Source organism: Larimichthys crocea, chromosome XIII (genome assembly GCF_000972845.2).
Source record: "Larimichthys crocea isolate SSNF chromosome XIII, L_crocea_2.0, whole genome shotgun sequence".
NCBI lineage: Eukaryota > Metazoa > Chordata > Actinopteri > Sciaenidae > Larimichthys > Larimichthys crocea.
In genome coordinates this window covers 31,249,159-31,269,950 of record NC_040023.1, presented here as the reverse complement: position 1 = coordinate 31,269,950, position 20,792 = coordinate 31,249,159, and the positions used below count along the sequence as shown (strand labels likewise).

At 42.8% G+C, this 20,792-nt stretch overlaps 1 protein-coding gene and 1 long non-coding RNA gene across 2 annotated transcripts in view; one reads left to right on the top strand and one right to left on the bottom strand.

Annotated features, from left to right (window-relative positions):
- The window catches only part of LOC113747488 (uncharacterized), a 34,129-nt gene that overhangs the window by 5,349 nt on the left and 7,988 nt on the right, over positions 1-20,792 (bottom strand). Inside the window, exon 3 of the long non-coding RNA XR_003463656.1 lies at positions 2,323-2,372. This is a non-coding gene — a long non-coding RNA (uncharacterized LOC113747488). The remainder of the gene's footprint in view (positions 1-2,322; positions 2,373-20,792) is intronic.
- pou3f1 (POU class 3 homeobox 1) lies at positions 3,547-7,614 on the top strand. The gene has a single exon (XM_010731648.3). The coding sequence runs from the start codon at positions 4,135-4,137 to the stop codon at positions 5,260-5,262; it is 1,128 nt and encodes a 375-aa protein (XP_010729950.1). The 5' UTR covers positions 3,547-4,134; the 3' UTR covers positions 5,263-7,614.

Here is a 20,792-nt window from a genome sequence, read left to right as displayed (position 1 = left end):
GAGAAGCGTTTCCCCTCCGTCGCATTCTCAGGGGGATGCTGGCAGAATAGCCCAAGTTCATTAGCCAAAAAAAGAAAGGGAAAAAAGTTACCTGAAAAGCACGGGACGATTTGGTCTTCAAAATGGATGGGCAAACAGTTTTTTTTCTCTATTGCATATTTAGTGCCTATTACGCATGTCTATCAAAAAAAAAAAAAAAAAAAAAAAAAGGAAACGAAATACAATTATCTGATTGAATGAGTTGGTGGATATTATTCTACTCGCTGTAGTTGGGGGTACATCACATGAATTTTAAAATCTAAACAGAGCTTGTGGCAGGTCGACATATTCCCACTGGAATTGAGGGAGACTTGTATTTAACATCTAATATGAGGCCGAGGCCGTTTTAAGACAGTAAGTGTGTTATTTCAGGTGTACCTGTGGAAATAAAACCTCGATGACCCGAAACTTTATTTTGAAATTTCACATTTGCATACAGAATGAGGACTCAAATACCCTGCACGACTAATTCATCTTTTAAAATAGATGGTAAATTATGTAAAACAGGTTTTCTGGTTAATAACACAATTTATCTTTTTTTTTCTTCTCTGCATTATTTATTAATTTATTTATTTTTTTACCATCTCATCTAAAAGTTAAAGAAAATGCTGTGACATAATTTCGCAATCTCCTCTAAACTATTTGTCATGGATCATTATTTATTGTTTACACTGCATCCTTACTGTAGCTACCCGAGAGAGAGAGAGAGAGAGAGAGGGGAAGAGAGAAAGTTGGTTAATTGAAGAGGCGATGGGGTCCTATTGGTTGAGGTGCGTCCTGACAATAACTGCTGCATATTAAGTAGACTGGAGGGGAGATTATCACGTGACTGGCTGGAAAAAGAAAAAAAAAAGCCCTTTATTCTAATAAATAAACTCCTTAATTACAGCAGCACAGAAATAAATTCGCTGCATTTAGTGAAACATTTCCATAAAATAAAGTAAGTGAATTATGTTTGGTCAGGTGTTTGTTGGTCTGTCCATGTTTAGATGTGTTTTTAAAGTTTTAAAGTGTCTCTCCATTCTCTTTCTAAAGACATCACAGGAAAGAAACTCGCGTGAAAGTGAAGAATAAATCAAAGAATTGCGTTTTCAGGGTGAAGGCGACAAAGGCGAGACTTGTGCACACACTTATTTCTGGTAAAAAGGGGTCACCCAACTTCCTCCACACTCATCTCTGCGGTTCATGCTGAGTGTGCGTCGCAATTTCTTTTTTTTTCCATTCTATTTTTTTTTTATATCCATCATATCGTGCTCATTTCCAGCCGCTTTTTCCTGTACGGCCTGTCATTCACCACTAAGTTCTGTGTGATCCCTTTCATCGAGCGCACCATGGAAACGTAGTGCGTCCTGGCAAAAATGCACCTCAGCGCACACAAGGCCATATTCTTTACAAAAGGGCCAAAGCATCTGGATCTTTCTTTTCCAAGCAGCTCCTCGCTGGCATGGCGAAAGAAAAAAAAAAAGCACAAGACTGGGTCTGTGTGGCAGAAACCACTGCTTTTTATAGACTGGGAGACAAGAATGACTGAATGGCTAACGCATCTTCATTAACTGAGAGCTGCATGGAGCTCCGGTCCCTTATAGCAGTGACACACAGCCACTGAGGTCTCTCAGGAGTTTAAGGCGCAGAGAAAAGACAGTGACAATAAGAAATGTCCTGACTGGGACTTCCCATTAACGAGTCGCGTTAGAGAAGCATTGTCCATCATTGTCTTAGGTGTTATTTTTACATTTTATACGACTTCTCCTGGGTCATTCAATCAAACATTAATTACGCATAAATAATGTTTAGGTCCATAAATATATGTATTGGTAGATGGTGTTATTATAGTTCAATTTATTCCATGTTCAAATGTATTCATTTTAGAGAATAAAAGAAAAATATGTTCGCAAAATCCAACGTATAAATCATTAAAAGTGTTAAATATTTTGCGTATACCGCCCATAAAAGTTGCACAGCATTAAAAAAAAAATCATCACATATCTTAAAATCTGACTTTGTTCCTAATGAATTGCCTCCCAAAATGACACACAGATAACTCGCGCAGATCGTCTCCCACTCATCCCAAAATAAATATATAAAGGATGGGTGGACAAAAACCACGCCTTTCAAGAGATGATGACGAGCACCTGTGACCCCGACAACATTTTCCACACTCACACACACACACACACACACACACACACACACACACACACACACACACACACGCTACATTGTTAACGCTGGAGACAAGAGTACAGCAAGGACGCGGTCACAGCCAGAAAGGAGACAACTTACCTTTTAGTCATGTAGTCCCGGATTAAAATGAACACTGGAGTTGAGTCGTCCTGTAAATAGAAAAAAAAGAAAATAGTCGCATGTGTTGGGGAAGATGACAACAAACAAACACGCGGCAGAGAGAGAGAAAAAAAAAAAAAAGGCAAAACATTGCTTTCAGGTAAATGATTAAAATGGGACTGTTGCGCCTGGAAAAACCTTCCAAAAGCTCCTGTTTTAGAAGGAGTGGAACATGCGCCTGATTGCAGAGTTTTAGGCGAATGGAACGGGAGAGATGTAAGATTTGTTTAAAGCCCCGCATTTCCATTTAAGAACGTGATTGTGTTTGCAAAGATCCCTTTCAATCTTCGCATCTCCCCCCACCACCACCACCACCACCACCACCACCCCACCCCTCTTCTCTCTCTACCCCTCAGCGTCTCTGAGGCTGCTTTGCAATTCATAGAATTGGTAATTTGCTATTGGGACAAAACGTGAAGGGAAAAATAATCAGATCAACCGGGAGAGGTAGTGAGGAAGGAGCCAGGAGGAAGAAACACAAGGTTTCTCTCTCCAAGTTGCTGCTTAGTAAAAAAAAAAAAATGCTCCGAGAGGTAAATGATATAAGAATATGGCCAATTTTTTGTTTTTATTTTCTTGAATCGGTTAAATCGAAATTTCCAAAAGGGGGGCTGCTGGAAGATCCAGAACACAAGTGCAGCAGCCTGGCAGAGAGGATGCAATGTCACATAAAGATGGAATTAGATTGTTTTATGATAAATTATGAATGATTATTATCGGATGTGGCACTGAAGCTGCATGACTGTGATCAGGATTTCAAAATAGATACGGGATGATGTGAATAAATTGATTGTAATGTGTCACCTGCACTATACGTGCGTGTGTGTGTGTGTGTGTGTGTGTGTGTGTGTAAGGGGGAGAGAGAGAGGGAGAGAGAGAGAGAGAGGGAGGGAGAGAGAGTCTCTTGGCCTATCATAACTAAGTGGGTGGTGATGATGAGATCATACAACATTGAAAATTACCGAGACAATACAAATAAATGACATACGCGCAGGCTTTGAAATAGAGCAAATGCTTTCAAATTTGTCACACATTTACAGCAGCGTTCACACACACACACACACACACACACACACACACGCTTATTTACACGCCTCTCGTTGTGTGTGGGTGGCTGCAGAGCTGGAGCACGGCGCCTTATAATCTATTTAAAATGAGGAGCGCTATAATCATCAGTGACCTATTATAAAAAAAGAAGGAAGAAGGTGCACGGGGTGTGTGTTTGGAAGTGCATGTGTGTCTGTTGGGAGGAGGTGGTGCTGGTGCTGGTGATGGGGGGGACCCTTCAAAAAGATCACCGTACTCCCCCACGTGGTTATTTGCAAAACAACCGATCTAAACTCAGGGAAACCTAATCAAACCCCGCTGCTGCAGCCCCCGTTCACCTTCCTTGGAGAGGAAAGGGAGAATGTAACAGACAGACGGGAGGTTATCTGTGCGCAGGTATACGAAAACCAGAGTCCTACTGTTTAAAAAAACCCAAAGAGACATTTAATAAATAGAACATATGTTTTTCTATAACATATGTAAGATCGGAGCTCTATCCGTCCTGTGTGAAAAATGCGCTGTACCATGCTCTGAAACCCTGCGCCTATTGAATATGTCCCTAGTGGGCTTGAATCGGAGAGGAGCCAATACAAGCGGAAGGGAGGCGTGTCTTCGCTCTTCCAAGACCTCCCAGAGCAGGTTGTGCGTGCTGGCTCTAAAGCCTGGAGACCTCCGAAGTGATCGTCAGTTTTCGAAGTAGGAGCCATGGCGACAACAGCTCAGTATATTCCGAGGAATAACTCCTTACCGTCTAACCCGCTCATGCATCCGGATTCGGATAGGATGCACCAGGGGACGACCTACAGAGAGGTGCAGAAAATGATGCACCACGAGTACTTGCAAGGGCTTGCGGCTACCAACACGGGACACCCGATGAGCCTGACGCACCACCAGTGGCTGCCCACCTCCAACACCGACTGGTCCAGCGGCACCCACATCGGACAGCAGGAGCACAAAGCCACCGTTCAGGCGACCCGAGAGGACCTGAGCAGCGGCTTCCACCACAGATCTCACCTGGTGCACCAGCAAACGCAGAGTGGTCACCATGGTTCGTGGGCGCCTACCACGACCCACCACTTGTCCCCGCTGTCCCCAGCATCCAACGGCCACCAGTCACTGGTCTACTCCCAGCCTGGATACACAAATCTCAACGCAATGCTGAGTCCCCAGCCCGGCTCCCTGCACCATGGCATGCGGGACCCGCTCCACGACGATTCGGGCAGCCACGACAACCAAATGGAGTCGCCCCAGCAGGCGTTCAGTCACCACCAGGACCACTCGGACGAGGACGCGCCCAGCTCCGACGACCTGGAGCAGTTCGCCAAGCAGTTCAAACAGCGGCGGATCAAACTGGGCTTTACGCAGGCGGACGTGGGCTTGGCCTTAGGCACCCTGTATGGAAACGTCTTTTCTCAAACCACAATCTGCAGGTTTGAGGCGCTGCAGCTCAGCTTCAAGAACATGTGCAAACTTAAGCCGCTCCTAAACAAGTGGCTGGAGGAGACAGACTCAAACACGGGCAGTCCCACCAATTTGGACAAGATTGCTGCGCAGGGCAGGAAAAGAAAGAAGAGGACCTCCATTGAAGTGGGGGTGAAAGGGGCGCTGGAAAATCATTTCTTAAAATGCCCAAAGCCGTCTGCTCATGAAATCAGCACTTTAGCCGGCACTCTGCAGTTGGAAAAAGAGGTTGTGCGTGTTTGGTTTTGCAACAGAAGACAAAAAGAGAAAAGAATGACACCAGTGGGGGTCCCTCACCCGAATATGGAGGACGTATATTCCCAAGCAGAGACCCCTCCTCTACACCGCACACTACAGAGTCCTGTGCAGTGACTGTTTTCATGAACAATCCCAGCATTTCCGCGGGGGGATAGAAAAAGGGAAAGGGACTATGGAGTTTACAGTATTTAAGTTTGGCTTTTGTTTTCCTGAGAGAAAAGAGACATGGAAAAGTTGAACAGATGAGTTTTTTGCCCTTAGTATTCGGAGATCGTCATGTCCAACAAATAGATGACAAGAGGGAAAATGTTAAGAAAGAAAAAAAAATCAAGAAAAACTGAAAAAAAAAAAAATATTCGCTATTACTGATTCCGTGCGCATTTAAAGTGAAACAAAGATCTTTATTTACCAAAATTATATGGAGGAGACATGCATATAAAGTAAATTTGAAATCCCATGGCTGTTTCTAATGGGGGAGTAATTAAATGTGGCAACTGAGGCCATCTCCTCCTGGTGTACCATGAACTGTTTTGCGCTCACCAGAATGAGGTGGCTGCCTGAAAATGATCAACACTGGAGATGAATAGCCTACACTGAATGAACATTTTGCTTTTTCAGGCTTAAACTGATTAACCAGATTTCTGAATATTAGTGTATACTTTCTTTGTTATATTAAGTGTGATGTTTTGGTTTGGAAAAATACTTTAACTTCAGTGTCTCTCTTTCTGCAGATTGTCTTATGATTTCTTTCATTATTATTATTTTATTTTTTTGTTGCTATAGGTACTGTAACTCATCAGAGCAGCCTCTGTTTTCTTTTCTCTTTCTTTTTCTGTTTACTCAGTGGGAGTTGATGGTGGAAATTATGGCACCCGAAAAAAAAAAAACAACAACTCATAATTTTAAAAAAAGGTCAGACACATTTCAGAAAATGTCCAAATGCAACAGGACGCCTAAGTCCTGCTCTGCATGCCTTAAAAAAGATATTTAAAGCTTTGCAGCTGACCACGTCGACATTTGCAAACAGCACCAGACGCTAAAAGGGCAAGTCTAAAAAAAAAACAACAACAAACGCATTTTCTTTTAATTGGGAGGGGGGTGATTGTTTTCAAATTATTGTTTCCTTTGCATGTAGCACTTATTCTTTCGTTGGTATCATTATTATTATTATTATTGCAATTTTATAGTTGTGAATAAAATTGTGAGTGGAGCTAATCTCCATAGGCTTAAAAAACACAATAAATCCCATGTTTACAGGTTCCTGGTTATCACCACAGAGCGCTGTCAGCTCACACTGCTTACTGCCTGTTATCCAGTTGTATTCCAAAACATTTTAAGAGAGATTGGTCAAATACGAAATGAAAAGTAATAATAACTCAGGTAACTTCAGTGCCCCATGTCGGAATATCACGCCTGTACATGATTTTTTTTTCTTTTTTGTTCCTGTGTTTTAATCTGGTTACAACCACACCGTTTTTTTTTCTTTGTCCCATATATCCATTGTATTATATATTAAAACGCTGGATTCGGAGTACAGAAAATAATAATTTCTTAAGGGTAAGCGTTGAAGGGACTTAACTTTAGATATATTTATTTTTTTTCTGACCTGAAAAGGAAATCTGACAAATCTCATGCGTTGTGTGTCATTTCTCAATGCTGGACCAGTCCAAAAGCCTACAGCAGTGCTATTCAATACAGATGAGGGAAAAAAGATTTTTTTTTTTCAAGAAAAAAGAATAATAATAAAAAAAAGATTTTAGAGAAAAATGTTGCCAGGATTATTTCCGATATGTAAATATGTCCAATATGTAAACTTGTATTTGTTCTGAGATATTGTTTTGTTTTTGTTTCTTTCCGGGCAGTTTTGTACACTTACTAATTCCAAGAAGATATTTTAATATGATTTCATTTATGAATCTGACCATTTATATATATATATTTATTTCTTAAACGTGTTTGGAGCTTTTTTGTTTAGCTCTGTTAATGGTTATGTTGCAGTGGATTTCAGTATGTTTTTCTTTTTGTTTACTACATTGGTTGTATGTTGATTGCTAAATGTAGACTGCAAAGTCACATTTATATTTATGTTATAGTAATATTTTATTACTTACATAAAACATATATACAAGAAATGGTCTTTTGTCTTCATTAAGATCTAAACCACTCGTCCTTTGTTGCTGTCTATTGTAGCATCACCAGGCAAACAAGATAAACATGAGCATAAAGTTGAATGCTGTGCAGTGTGCTGAGCATCGGGAAGTGGTCAGCACACCATGTGTTCAGTTTAAATAGCAGTGATTCGTTATGTAACAGGGGGTCGTTTAAATCAGAAGCTGTGTACATGTGCTGTTAAAGGGAATAGACAACAGTATTTTACCTCAGGCATTCCCTGCTAAGTCCACACAGTCTCTGACGTTGTTCACATCTTTGTGTAATAATCGCAGTATTAAATTGTGCAATATTAATACGGCATTATTGTCTTTTCATTGAGTGGTGGTTATTTTTGTATTATCATCATGATTATCATCAGTATTATTAGTCTTATTTATACAGAGTATAGCCTGAAAAGGCCCTTCTTCAATCATACTGAAATTTGAGCTGTTTTCCTTACATGAACCATAAACCATCACTTGTCATGTTTTAAGCTTTTGAAAGACGAATTGTGACGAATCTTTGATCTGAGACAGAAGTGCCTTCAGGCAAAAAATCTGCCTCTTTTCCAAAGATGGAGAGAGAAAGAGGAGGGAAAAAAGACATATGGGATAAACGAAAACGGCAGGCCCTAAAGTTTAATAGGAGCGAAGACAGGCTCAGATTTAAAAGGCAACATTTTTTCATTTTATTTAGCACCTAAATAAATATTTCATTCATCCAAATCATATATTATTATAATCTTAAAGTTAGGCCCTTATGTCATCCGTGTAATCACGGGCCACAGCGGCAGTGCGCATTGTTTCTGTATTCATACACATGTAGACCTGGATACAATTGAGCTCCATGGAGCGATTCACTGCAGGCGCTGATCATTTTTTAAATCCCTCCAACACATTCTTCTTTATTGTGTTTGTATTTAAGCGTGAAAAGTTAAAAATGAAAAAAATAAAAAAGTTGCAGGCCTACAGAAGCATTACATTTCCACATTAACGAAGCTTACCAGTTTTGAAGTCTTGCGTTGTTGAAGATGCGTAAACTTGTCCAGATTTTTGGACATTATTTTTATTATTATCAGAGGCAAGTTATTTAAGATGGTTCACAGTTTGTGCGCATTTGTGTTGTATTAGGTTACTTTCTCACTTGAAGTGTGCCGTTATTAAACATGAATACGCAATATAAAGTTTGAAGCAGCGTTCAGTTTCCAGAGAGAAAACTCAGCTCAGATTATGGAGACATACATTTACCCGCCTGTCATTCATTTTTATTCCATTTAAACATCTCTGACAGCAAATATCCACGAATATTTTCAAACTTCATTTTGCGTAATGCGATTTTTTTTTTTTAAATATTCTTTATTTGTGTGTGTGCGCGCCGTTTGTACAGCTGTGCCATGCGTTGAAATAAAAAACTGTAAGTAACACAATATAAGCCTAACTAGAAGACACAACATAAGCCTGCCGAAATCGGCCCTTTGTGCTGCTGTGGTGCAAGTGAGGGGGGAAAAAAAGTGTCTTTGCACTGGCTGCGGTGGTCAAACTGTGGGAGAAGAGGCCAACACCAAGGAGCAAACCAATTGCCAGAGAACAGCGGGTCACAGGCACCCCCTGCTGTCAAGACAGGGGTACTGCAACATCAAACTATCTCAAAGTTTAATAGAAAGGAATAATAATAACAAAAACAATAATATAGTATTAGAAATAATGTCATCATCAGCATGTGTAAACACACAGAGCTCAAAAACATGCATAACAAGTAGCTCCACTTGCGTAATTACTATATTTGGCACCTGTACTGAAGTTCCCCTTTATCGAATATCAAGTTAATACATACATTTAATTTGTATGACATTGTTGGAGGTAACCTGTTGTTTATGTGAACTTTTCCCCTGTCCAGTTTTAGTCAGGGATCAACCATCAAACCTCTCACAGTATCAGGACAGCCACAGACCATCAGGAGGACAAGCCACAGAGGGTTTGTAAGTGACCACTAGAAATGGGTTGAGATGCAGTGCAAAGCACAGAGGACTACAGCGACAGAAGGAGTCCACAGTCCGGCCAGACAAGAGAGATTGTGGTGACTGCTACCAACTGTTATTTTTTGATGATATGCAATTTTTATTCTGTGCCGTATGGAGGGACACAACCTCCATTATGCCAATAAATCAATAATACATGAGGAGAACTCATCACAAAACAGCAAAACCCAGCTATTTGACCTACGAATCACCACAGTTCACTCTGTCCTCATATCCTCCTCGTCCCCCCTCTCAGCAGTCTGCTCTCCTACACTGAGTGGGCCCTCGGCAGCGTTTGCAGAGGAGAGCCAGCCTCAGCAGTGCCCAGGCGCTCGTGAACACTGATGCCTCCCTTCATCAGGGAAGTATCGTCACACACAGGAGATGTGGATTAGTGATGATTAGCAGGGATTATGGCTGGTTAATGGTGGGAAAATACATTAGGAACCATCGGCTCTGAGAGGGGGAGGGGGGATTTCACTCATGCCAGCGGATTTGCATTGATCCACAGCAAATGAATGAGGATTAGCAGCATCAAGCTATCTGCCAACAGATAAATAACATTAAGCATATTATACGCCAACGCCTGTTATTAATGACATTACAAACACCACTACAATGCTCGCAATTATGGAAATAACGGGAGCGGCTGAATAATTTACTTGGTTTGGATTCTTGGGATTGCAGATCATCTTCATGTACAGAGATGTGAGGTGATGCTGAGAGCCAAGCTGGTAGGGAGAGAAGTATTCTGGGTACCACTTTCTAATGAGGCATGCTTTAAGAGGTTTATACTGTATATCGTTAATGGCTTTGTTAAGGTTTTGTTTTATAGATTACTAATAAGCCATTTTGAAGAACAAGTTTTGGGTGGTAAACCTGTGAAATACTTTGGTTGGTGTGTATTCTCCTCCACCTGCCAATGGATATTTGATCTGTTGCACTATGGAGGAAAAAGTGCATCAGGACCAAAAGTCACCTCATTAACATCTCCAGATTTATTAGATTATCATAGTGAAACCCAAAAAGTGTGCAGCTTTCATAACCTGGAAACCCAATAATTGTTCCTTTTAATTGCTTGATCTGTAAGATATTAATAAATGATTTGTTCCTCATCAAGTGCTGATTAGCTCGACAGATGGCAAGCTCACCCTAAAAAAATATGACGCATCATTTGCACTGTTAATAAATCATAGCAGCCATCAATCACAGCTAAATGCAGTTTCTCCTTTGCATTCTTTTCATTTTATGGAAGGTAACGTCGAGGTTCTATTGGATCAATACAAAGATATGATTGACATGGATAAGATTGCACAGAGACAGTAATTATAATAAACATCACTGCAGAGCCACATATTGCTCTATAGATAGAGTGTAGAGGAGGGGAAAAAGTGCTCTTTCCTCCATCTAACCCACATTTTTAACCTGACATGTGAAAGAGCCTGTAGCTTTCTTACTCTCTATTACTACCCTCTTCCTCCAGCCGAGCTCTCCTCTCCTCTTTTTACCGTTTATGTAATAAATACTCCCCTCCCACAGTGAGTGGCAGAGAAAGGGGGGATGGAGACTGGAAAAAAAGAACAGAATAATGCATTTTTTCATCAAAAATTCCTTCTCTTCCTCTACCTCGAGGTTTCCTCCTCTGAGCCACTTGAAAGATGGGCAACAATGTGGCCACACAGTGAACACCTAGTTACCATATGAAACACTCCAGCAGTGAACTGGAGGAGACGGAGACGGCAGAGGAGAAGTCTTGTGTTATTTATGATACTGGGCCTTGTAGCTATATGGGTTCCCTCTTCATGTCTACTCCAAGGTATGGCCCCCATATGCGAAGGGGTTTAAGTGCAGCTTTAGAAAGTTACTCTCCCCTCCCCACTGCATCCCTTTGCTCCTCACTCACAGGTTTTGAAGAAGAGAAGTAGCCCGTCTTCCTCTTTCATGGCTTTGAGGGACATTTTATATCGCCTCAGGTGTCTGTCAGTGTGACTAACAGTTCTGAGAGTGGAGAACTAATATCTCAGGAACTTGCCTCCGGGCGGCAGCGCATAGATGTTACTGTTGGTGCCATACAATGAGAAGAAAGTCATACTTTTATTCTTAAGAGGCATTCAGCAGCAGCAATTACTACTGATTCAGTGAGCTGGTTGATATAGCTGTGGCAGGTGATAATAACACAGTGCGAAAGGCAAGATAAATGCAATCATCTGTACTGCACAAGGTGCCTTCAGTTTGTAGGATGTCTGACAAAAGGTTGCAAATAGCCCAAGGAAACATATTAGGGGTAGTACACTAACCAAACAAAGCAGTAATAATAATAATTCTTTTTTTTTTCCCCTTTTCAAGACGGCACAGCTGCTGAGGAGGCCTTTTAAACTACAGCACAAGGTTGCAAAGTTAATTGTCACGCCTTAAAGTACATGACGTTCCCATGTTAAAGGTAGTCACCTCTCTTCACCTTCAAACCTGGCTTTTGTCAACCGTATGGCTTTGCGATGTCTCCTGGCTTCAATAACAAGGTTCAGTGCAGTGAAGAGAGGGGAAGAAAAGAAAATACAAGGCCTTGCAGTAGAGAGACAGACACTGAGAAACAATAGGAAGGCCATCTAACCCTAGAGCACGCTCAGATGTTCATGGCCTTCCTTCATCAAGGATATTCAACAAGAAAAAAAAAATGGCTATACAGAGTTCACAAGTGTATAGGCAGAGCAGCTGAATGATCATCTTTCTGCATACACTGAGCATCTCAGTTGTTTCTTTAAGAAGATTTATGGACAAATATAGGAAAGGATAGCAAGGATTCTCGCAGAGATATTGGCAGTACTAGTAAATAGTAACCAAGGAATTTCCAGCTCTGCTCTACACTGTTTGTGTGTCAGTCCTACAAACGAAACCCAAACAATATTCTTTGCTGTTGTTGTCCTTTACCCATGACTGATCCTTCGTTTTATGCATGCCGGAATGGATATTATATTGTGCACCCCTGCAAATTGGTGCAGGACAATAAACATATCATCAAAGATGATCCCGCTGCCCATGACAGTCGACTTTGCCCTGCGATGCTGAGTTCAAAGAATGAAGATCGGTGGGCAAATGAGTGCTGTTGCTCAGCACACAGTCAACTGAAACAACAAAGATAAGGCTAAAGGAAATAAATAAATAAGGACAGAAGAGAGAGGAGATGGAGAAAAAAAAATAAGGCAAGCGGGAGGGGTAGACGCAGCAAAGAGATGAAATGGAGACCTGCCACTGTGCTCAAGGACACCGCGTGCCACGATGTAATTAGAAATGTACACAGATGATTTGGATGCAGCGATATGATTAGGCAAAGCAGTCCCCAGTCTTAGGCATAATCAGCTCACTTCTGAGAGCTCCAAGACTGCTGGTGTGTGTGTGTGTGTGTGTGTGTGTGTGTGTGTGTGTGTGTGTGTGTGTGTGTGTGTGTGTCTAGTAGAAGTAGAAGGGGTGTAACACACTACTAGGCATCTCTCCCCTCTCTAGAAGCTCTGGGAGGGTACAGTAGAAAAAAACTGCCATACAGACAGCAATGCACATAAAGTTAGAGAGAACACATAGGAATGGATATGAGCACACATTTAATTTTAAACATGCAAACACATATGCAAGATCTGTTCATGATGAGAATTAAGGCCACCATTGAGAGAAGATGAAGCTAAAACCGCATGTACTGCATGTGTTATGAACCCTCGCTGCTGTGCCAGTGTCAAAGACTTAATAATGAAAACACATGGCGAATGTGGGGAACAGAGGGTACAGTATAGAAAGTATTGGACTGACAGACTGCCATGATGAAGGATAAGATAAAGGGGGAGAATGAAAAGAGAAATAGAGCAGGAGCCCCTATCATACAGTTAGTGGGTAATAATATAGGCTACTTGACTGGAAGTAGGATTCGAGAATATCATGAAAGAACATTTTTTCACTGTTTTCTCCCTCAGTCGCTTTCAGGTCAAACTTCAAACCAGTGTTTTGAGAGAGCTGCATTTGAGGTCAGCTCAAGAAGAATTGAACAAAAACACCTAAAACCCCAACACATATGTGCCCTGGAGCTAGAGGCTGGGACATGCACAAAAGAGGCGATGGTCTACAAAGACCCAAGTAATGAGCAGAGGCCAATTAAAAACAGAGCTGCTCCCTCCTCCTTCTCATCAACCACCTCCCCTTCTCCTTCTCGCTCTATCTGTCCTTCTGTCTCTCCTCCTCCAGTGGCTTGTTATTGATCACCTTTAACCCCGTCTCTCAGTGGTGTCAAAACTACCATTTAGGACCATCCCTTGGGCTGAGCGTGTGTCGATCGCACCCTGCCCCATAAATCATTACTTGGAGGATCTGGCTTGCCTGAAGCGCAGAGGGGAAGGCCTGAGTTTCACAGACGCATTTTGGCAGACCCCAATCCCATGCCTCCAGGGGTCAAGGGTCATTGATGGTCCCATGGATTAACACCCAGACACCCCCGCTAACCCTGGTTTCTCCAGTCAACCCACCTCTATTTCCCTACGGGCAGGTAGTGGCACCCCTTTGATTTTTAAATAAGAGAAAAGGTCAGTCTGTGTCTTGACCCCTCTTCGTAGTGATCTCCCTCCATGTACGTGATGGTTTTTCTTTATTCGTGATGGATCCTAATTTCTGTCTTGTTGCCGCAAACTGAATGAAGGATGAGCAAAGTTTAAGATAAGATGTAAAGGGAAGTTCACAGGATGATATGGTCGAGAGGGTTTGTCAAGTGGCGCAAATGGCTGGTGCTGTGGGCTACAGGAGGCTATTGTTGTCACTGTCTATCTATTCGGCTATCTGTGTTGGCTTCATACAAACTCCCCTACCTCCTCCTGGGCTGGAGGCGCCTCATCGCCTCAGTACACGGCTGCATATCAGCCAGATGCTGCATCCACCCATTGCCCCCCCCCCCTCGTCTTCTCTTCAGCCCTTTCTTCCCCTCTCCATCCCCCCTATGCTGCTTCCCTATGCTTTCCCCTCTATGTAGAGAGGCAAACACACAATTGTCTCTCTCCCTCAAATCTGCCTGTCCACCTGCTGCTCTCCCCGCAGTGGTGAGGCTAAGTTAGGTTATCCTCCTCAGTCACAGTCAAGGGGCCTGGGAATGAGGATGATGGGCAGAGGTGACAGGTCCTTTGTCGGGGTAAAGACTCATGACCCATGGGTACGTAGGTAAAGGAAGGGGTAGGGGAAATCCAGTCCCTTCACATTGCACGCATGATGTATTATTGGAGGTAATTTTGTCACTTGTCACTTTAGTTAGCCAGTGATGGATCACAACCATGAATAGTTACTCGTATACCTATGAGCTCATAAAGTACGAAGCTGTGTTAAAGACTGCTGGTTATAGGTTAAAGCATCATGTAACAATGACAGGTACCATTCTGCATAATGAATCATTTTACTTACTAACATACTTTCACACAAGTAAAACTGTGAATGCAGTACTGAAGTATTTTTACCTGGTGCCCTTGCCCCTTTAAACTTAAGAAGCAATGAATTGTTAGCAATAAATACAAATAGTCAAATCTTTGTTCTAAAGCTTCCACCTTCGCCCCAATTCAACAATTCAAATATGATTGATGCAGCACCGTAATGTGTGAACTGGTGGTGCAATGAGCTTGCGTTACTTGCATATATATATAGATGAAAGGTGATCCATTGATGTTGAGGGGGTGGTGGTGATAGTGAAGTGGAGCACAGGGTATGGATTTGGTACCCATTGTTGGTAGGGGGTTCCCATGTGCCTCTCCACCCACTCTACCCCACCCACCTCTCCCCTGCGGGACAACTCTACCAGGGGGTGCAGGCATGGGACAGGACACTGCGCCATCAAGGGGATTAATTGGTGTGGCACCTCTTTGGTGCACATGGCCAAAGCAATTAAATAGTGGCCCTAGGCCTTCAGTTTGCTATTACTAAACCAGTGACAAAGCAGCAAATTGGGCCTTTCTCTCCATACTTGTGCCCACATATGAGTGCATATGCCATAGAGATGAAACAAATTTTGCACGTGTCTGCAGAGGTTGTTTTATGAGGTGTGAATACTGGGAGGAAGGACTACACGGATGGCAGGATCAAAGACTTAAGGAAAGTGAACGATGAGACTGAAGATTTTAAAACATACCTTCTTTAAAATGTGTGCTATGTGCATGTGTTTCTGTATATGTGTCCATGTTTTTCCAGTATGGACATTTGAATGCATTATGTGCAGAGTGTAAGCAGGGTTTGGTGGCTTTCTTATCTCTCCCACTGTCTCTCCCACTCCCTGCAGCCGTCAATTAGTGAGCCTGGATGTGCGAAGGCCTTGTGCTCTTTCACATGAGCCTTTGTTGCTTCTCTTTCACTTTCTCTCTCTCTCCCTCCCTCCCCCATGTTTGAATATTGAGAAAAAGACACAAGGCAGGTTACTGTAGTGCCTCTCTGGGGTGTTGGTTGCTGTCTGCCCTTCTGTAAGCCTGCCTGGGCCTGAAGCAGCAGACCACAGTGTCCACAGAGCCTTCAAACACAAGCCTGGCCATGGAAAGCCAACCTTCGTCAGTAAAAAGGATGGCTGTGTCAGATACACCGTCACCTCTACCAGTGCAGAAAGACAGATGACCCCTGAGATGTGTACATACAGTCTATGTATATTGTGTGGTGTTTGTAGAGTATGTCAGTGAAGGAGGGAAAGGAAGGGGAGAAATCCTAAGACTGTAGTACAAGAAAGGCAAGGGAGGTAGATGAGGATGATGATGGAGACAAGGAGGTGGAAGAAAAAGGAAGGGGAAAGGAAATGAAGGCACAGAAAAAGTAGACGTGGAGAACAAAGAAAAAAGCGTTGTCATTATTTTTCTACTTTTATTTTGAACTTTACCTCATGTGGATCAGGCTAAACAGCTGTTTTCCCAACACTATGCTTATATCAGACAGTTCTTATAAACAACAGGGAACATTTTTTGCAATTGTTCCTAAAGCACATTCTGCAAATGTATCTCTGGAAAAAATATATAAAAAACGTTTGAAAGTATATTAAATATTCCATATCAGCTGTGACAAATTCACTACCTTTACTCTCTTTACCAGTTTTTGTTTATCATATATTGACATGTTTAAGACGTAGCAATTCACAGGTTATAAGTAGGGGTAAAACCAAAAGAGGTAGGAAAAGCACCTCTCCATACAACAACGTTTTTGTCTGCTAGCTGTCAACGTCAAAACTGAGAGCAATTCCAGGTGCTATATTGAATAACTGACAGCTGAAATTCAAGTGGTTTAGCTGAGAGCAGTCGTTCTATTAAACACAATTTAGCCTAGCCTCTTTTTTTTTTTTTGAGTGCAGGCAACCTTTGTCTAACAAGGGCCAGACGTGTTCACCCCCAACTACCCAGCAGCCCAGCCCATACAGCCCTCCACCCAAGCCCAGACACTGGGGCTGGAGAGAGGCGTGAAGAAGGGGGCCAGACTGCTAACCATCCATCACATCCGTCTGACCCGCCCTGCAGTGCTGAAAAGACCACGGTTATCACTCACCCCTGACACAGTCATCGACGTTGTTTGCCCTTAGACGCGCACACACACACACACAAACTCACATATACAAAGACACATATAGACAATCCACATCCTTGCAGTCACTCCAAAATGTCCCGTCACCTCTTGTCCTTCCCTCCATTGAACACTCATCACCATCCATCAAACCTCATCATTCACAAAAATGCCAACACGCTCAACAGATGGCTCTAAACCAATATAACGACAAATGCCAGGTAACTCCCAACAGAGACCAATCGCGTTAGTCTGCGTTCCCAACGAGAAAACTGTTATTTCCAGTCCTGGAAAACAGTTATGCAAAGCTAGTGTCAGCTTTCGACCTAGACTGGTGGGGGCCTTTTGTGCTGATCTGAGTTTGGTGTTACAATAGCTTGTATTGTCCCACTGCCTCTCAGCTTTATTACATATGTATGTGTTGATTGCTGCAAAACAACAATGCTGGTGCATGGCATTAAGCAGTAACAATAACAGTGATGCTTGGCGCTCCTACTCAGCGTTGGATGTTTATCCAACAAACCCCTGTGTTGACGCCCAGTACCCAATGGTGTGAAATACCAGCAGAAGAGCCAGCTTGGGAATATCATGAATGGGGACTTTATAGAATGCTTTCCTGTATTGAGGCATATTTCAGTGATTTTAACTCTACACACTAAAAACAATTACTGAACAGGGATGACTGGCTGTATTTATTGTTGAACATATCGAGAAATGAAGTCACGAGTCATCTGAACAACTTTTAGTTTTGGCTGTATCCAGAGTGTTCAGTACTGTGTCTGAACTCTAAGTTTTGAATAGGAACCCACTGTGATCCATATTGTGTAGATGTGTGAAATTGATACAGAATCCATGGCACAATGGACACATATGAGAGAGCTCCATAGGCTCAAAGGTCACCTGGCCCACCCACGTCACTGTGGTGTAACAAGCCAGTGTGGAATGCCAGGGGGGTCGTTCTGGTTGAAAACCTTGGGTTTGTCACCCGCTCAACCCTCCAACCATCGTGACACACCCGAGCGGGCCAAGCAATGTGCACCCCGTGGTATCAGAGACCTCCCCACCCTTGGGTCCCATTCACACAAACCCACACATGGGCGTACGCAGACAACAGCCATCTCTGATGCCCTTCTGATTCTCTCCGTTGGCATTTAGCTGAAGAAGTTTAGTGTGTGTGTGTATGCGTATATACGTGTGTCAGTGTATGTGTGTTTGTTTCAGTGGGGCTGTGTGCAGAAGGGAAGGACGGAGAGGGGGGGGGCTGAGGTGACAAGAGTTGTGGTGCAGATGTCCCCACAGCCAGTGGAGCCTCATGAATGGCAACTGTTGTGATGGTGACGGGGAAACGCGTTGGAGGCCTGGCCTACGCACTCCAGTCATCTGAATGGCTGGAATTCAACATGGTCGAAAAGACAAGCTCATGCGTGCAGACTGGAAACAATGTGCCCTCTTTATTACTTTTTCTCTATCTCCCTCTATCACTCTCACTCTTTCTTCTTTGGCTTTGAATCATAACCCCTCTGTAAATGTAGCTGTAATTTTTCATTGTGTTGACAGTTTCATTGTGACGCAAACGTTTTATAGTACCTTTAAAATTGTTGTTGAGCATCAAAACTTACTGTATAGATAGATATAAAAAACAAAATGAGTCATTTTTAATTGTAAATCACATAATTCTTAAAAGGACGAACCACAATCTATTGACACAAAGGAACAAAGATGGATAGTAAGTCATGGGATAATTGATTAGAAGTGGAAATGTTATGATTGATCTATTGATTTTCCGTCTGGTGCTCCTGCCCTTTTTAACAGCAGACATACAGCTTCACTCAGGGGACTGTGAAGCTTGGGCCTCGGAGGGACTGACAGGTCCATCTATTTGCCATGCAGCGATCAGGACTATGAGACAAAGAAGAGACAAGATGAGGCTGCCTTTTCAAGTTCTGTCCTATTAAACATCTGTTCGATCAATCTAAGACGTCGATGCTTGGCCGAGCGCATTTTGTGACTCAGAGGATTCAGAAATTATCGTCACAAATCAGCATTTTTCAGATCAACTGATGTGACTTGAGTGAATCAGTTTGCCCTAGATTTACTTTACAGTACTGTCGACGTTAGACGTAAACGAGAGCACACATACAAATAAAGATATACCGCCAGTCTACAGGATCAATCCACGGGTGTGGGGATGTCCTCACTTACTGTCAATACCAATAGGAAAACAGGACAACAAACATGACTCAACAACAGCCATACCATGTGAGATGACACCAACTCACAGAGCACTCAAACACTTGAGAGAAAGAACACGTCTTTGTTAGTAGTTACATGAGAGCCGATCTTTTAAAAGTTCTGTGTCTAAACCTGAGTTTCAATCGAGGTTCACACAGCTCCCATCTGCTTCTTTTTTTAGTGACAGTGAAGTGGACAACCAGACTACAGTGAAGTCCTTTATCCTGAGTAACAGATAAATCACTCAGCTCTTACCCACACACTCACACACAGGGGAGCGACAGACAGTAAAAGTCCAACATGTCCCAAGAGAGACTAAGAAAAGGATTCTTGTTTGAAGCAGGAAGGGGTTATTGTTCACTAGATGCCAGGGCGTGGGCATCCAGGCACAGATTAGCTACAGGGAAACATTATCTCTCTGGGCCAGTTTACAAGACCCAGTCTGGCCTGGCCAGGCACAGTTTGGTCATCTAGGTACTTTATGTTCTGAGTGGCTCTTGTCTCCCATTAGAACAAAGTGCGGGCTTGTTGAAGGGGTGAGTCCCTGCTCTCCTCCCACCTCTTCTCCTCCCCTCTGGCCCCCGGACCAACTGCGAGACTGCTGGAGTTCAAGCCTGGCCACGTGTTGGCCATTACACTCCCACAATGACCTTGTTGAGCTCAACATTTAGAGTCCCATAAAAACATTATTGTCCGACTCCTGGGATCATTTGTCCACTACCACAAAGGCTCAGAGAAAATCAAAATGTTAACCCCCCGGGGTTTTGCGGAGGCACATATTTCAGATTCTGCCCCTTCTCCTCCTCTCTACCCATCCGCCCTCCCGGTACCACATCGCACCCACACTGACGCACTTCCCAGCGGTGCCCACGGGCACTTCTACACCAGCGCATTCAGAGATGAGAAAGGCTGCTTGGTCAAAATGCTGGCCCATAAAATAGTCATTTTGTGTTTTGTACTCCCAAAGAGCAAAACCAACAATAATATCCATTCTCTTCTACACACATCACCACTTTAGCTTTTTTCTGCTCTCATTTTATTATCTTTTGCCTACAAATGTTCCTGTTTGTCATCTATCCATCTTTCCCTTTTCAGATGCAGCTATGCACCCATAACAGGTAAAAGTCCCTAATGGTCATTTAGTCTGTAAATATGTCCATTTCACATCGGCTGGGTGCATGTACCTGCTGAGTGAATGGGCAAGGTCGTGCCAGCCTATTAGCCATATTAAAAACCAACCCATTATGGTAATTGGGGAGGTCTAATGCATGTACAGGTTGCTTAGCGCCCATGTATTAGCTCTGATAGATGACTCAGTGATTAGCATTGAAAGGTACATTGTAGTACAGCACTGCCGCTTGCCCCGTGCTTGCCGTCCTCTGATCCCGTCTCTCAATGTGGTGACCTCTACTGTGGACACTTTGGTCAGTTATGCATGTCCCTGACCAAATGTTTGCTGCTGGGAATCAGAGTGACCGCTAAGGACAAGGACATTCGTTATTTACTGTGACAATGACAAAGAAATTTGACTTTTTTTTTTTCTTGGAAGGCTTAAAAATATACTTAATTTCCATTTGGCCGGAAGGACATGATTGTGGTTTGAAACAGGGGAAGGCATGTTTTATTCCACCTATGCTACGTAAATGGACGTAGGATGTGCATGTAAATGTAGAAATTGTACATCCTGGGCTCTGATCCTCTG

What these genes read in the sequence shown, in the direction of transcription:
- pou3f1 (XM_010731648.3), top strand. Translation starts at nt 4,135, where the DNA reads ATGGCGACAACAGCTCAGTATATTCCGAGGAATAACTCCTTACCGTCT.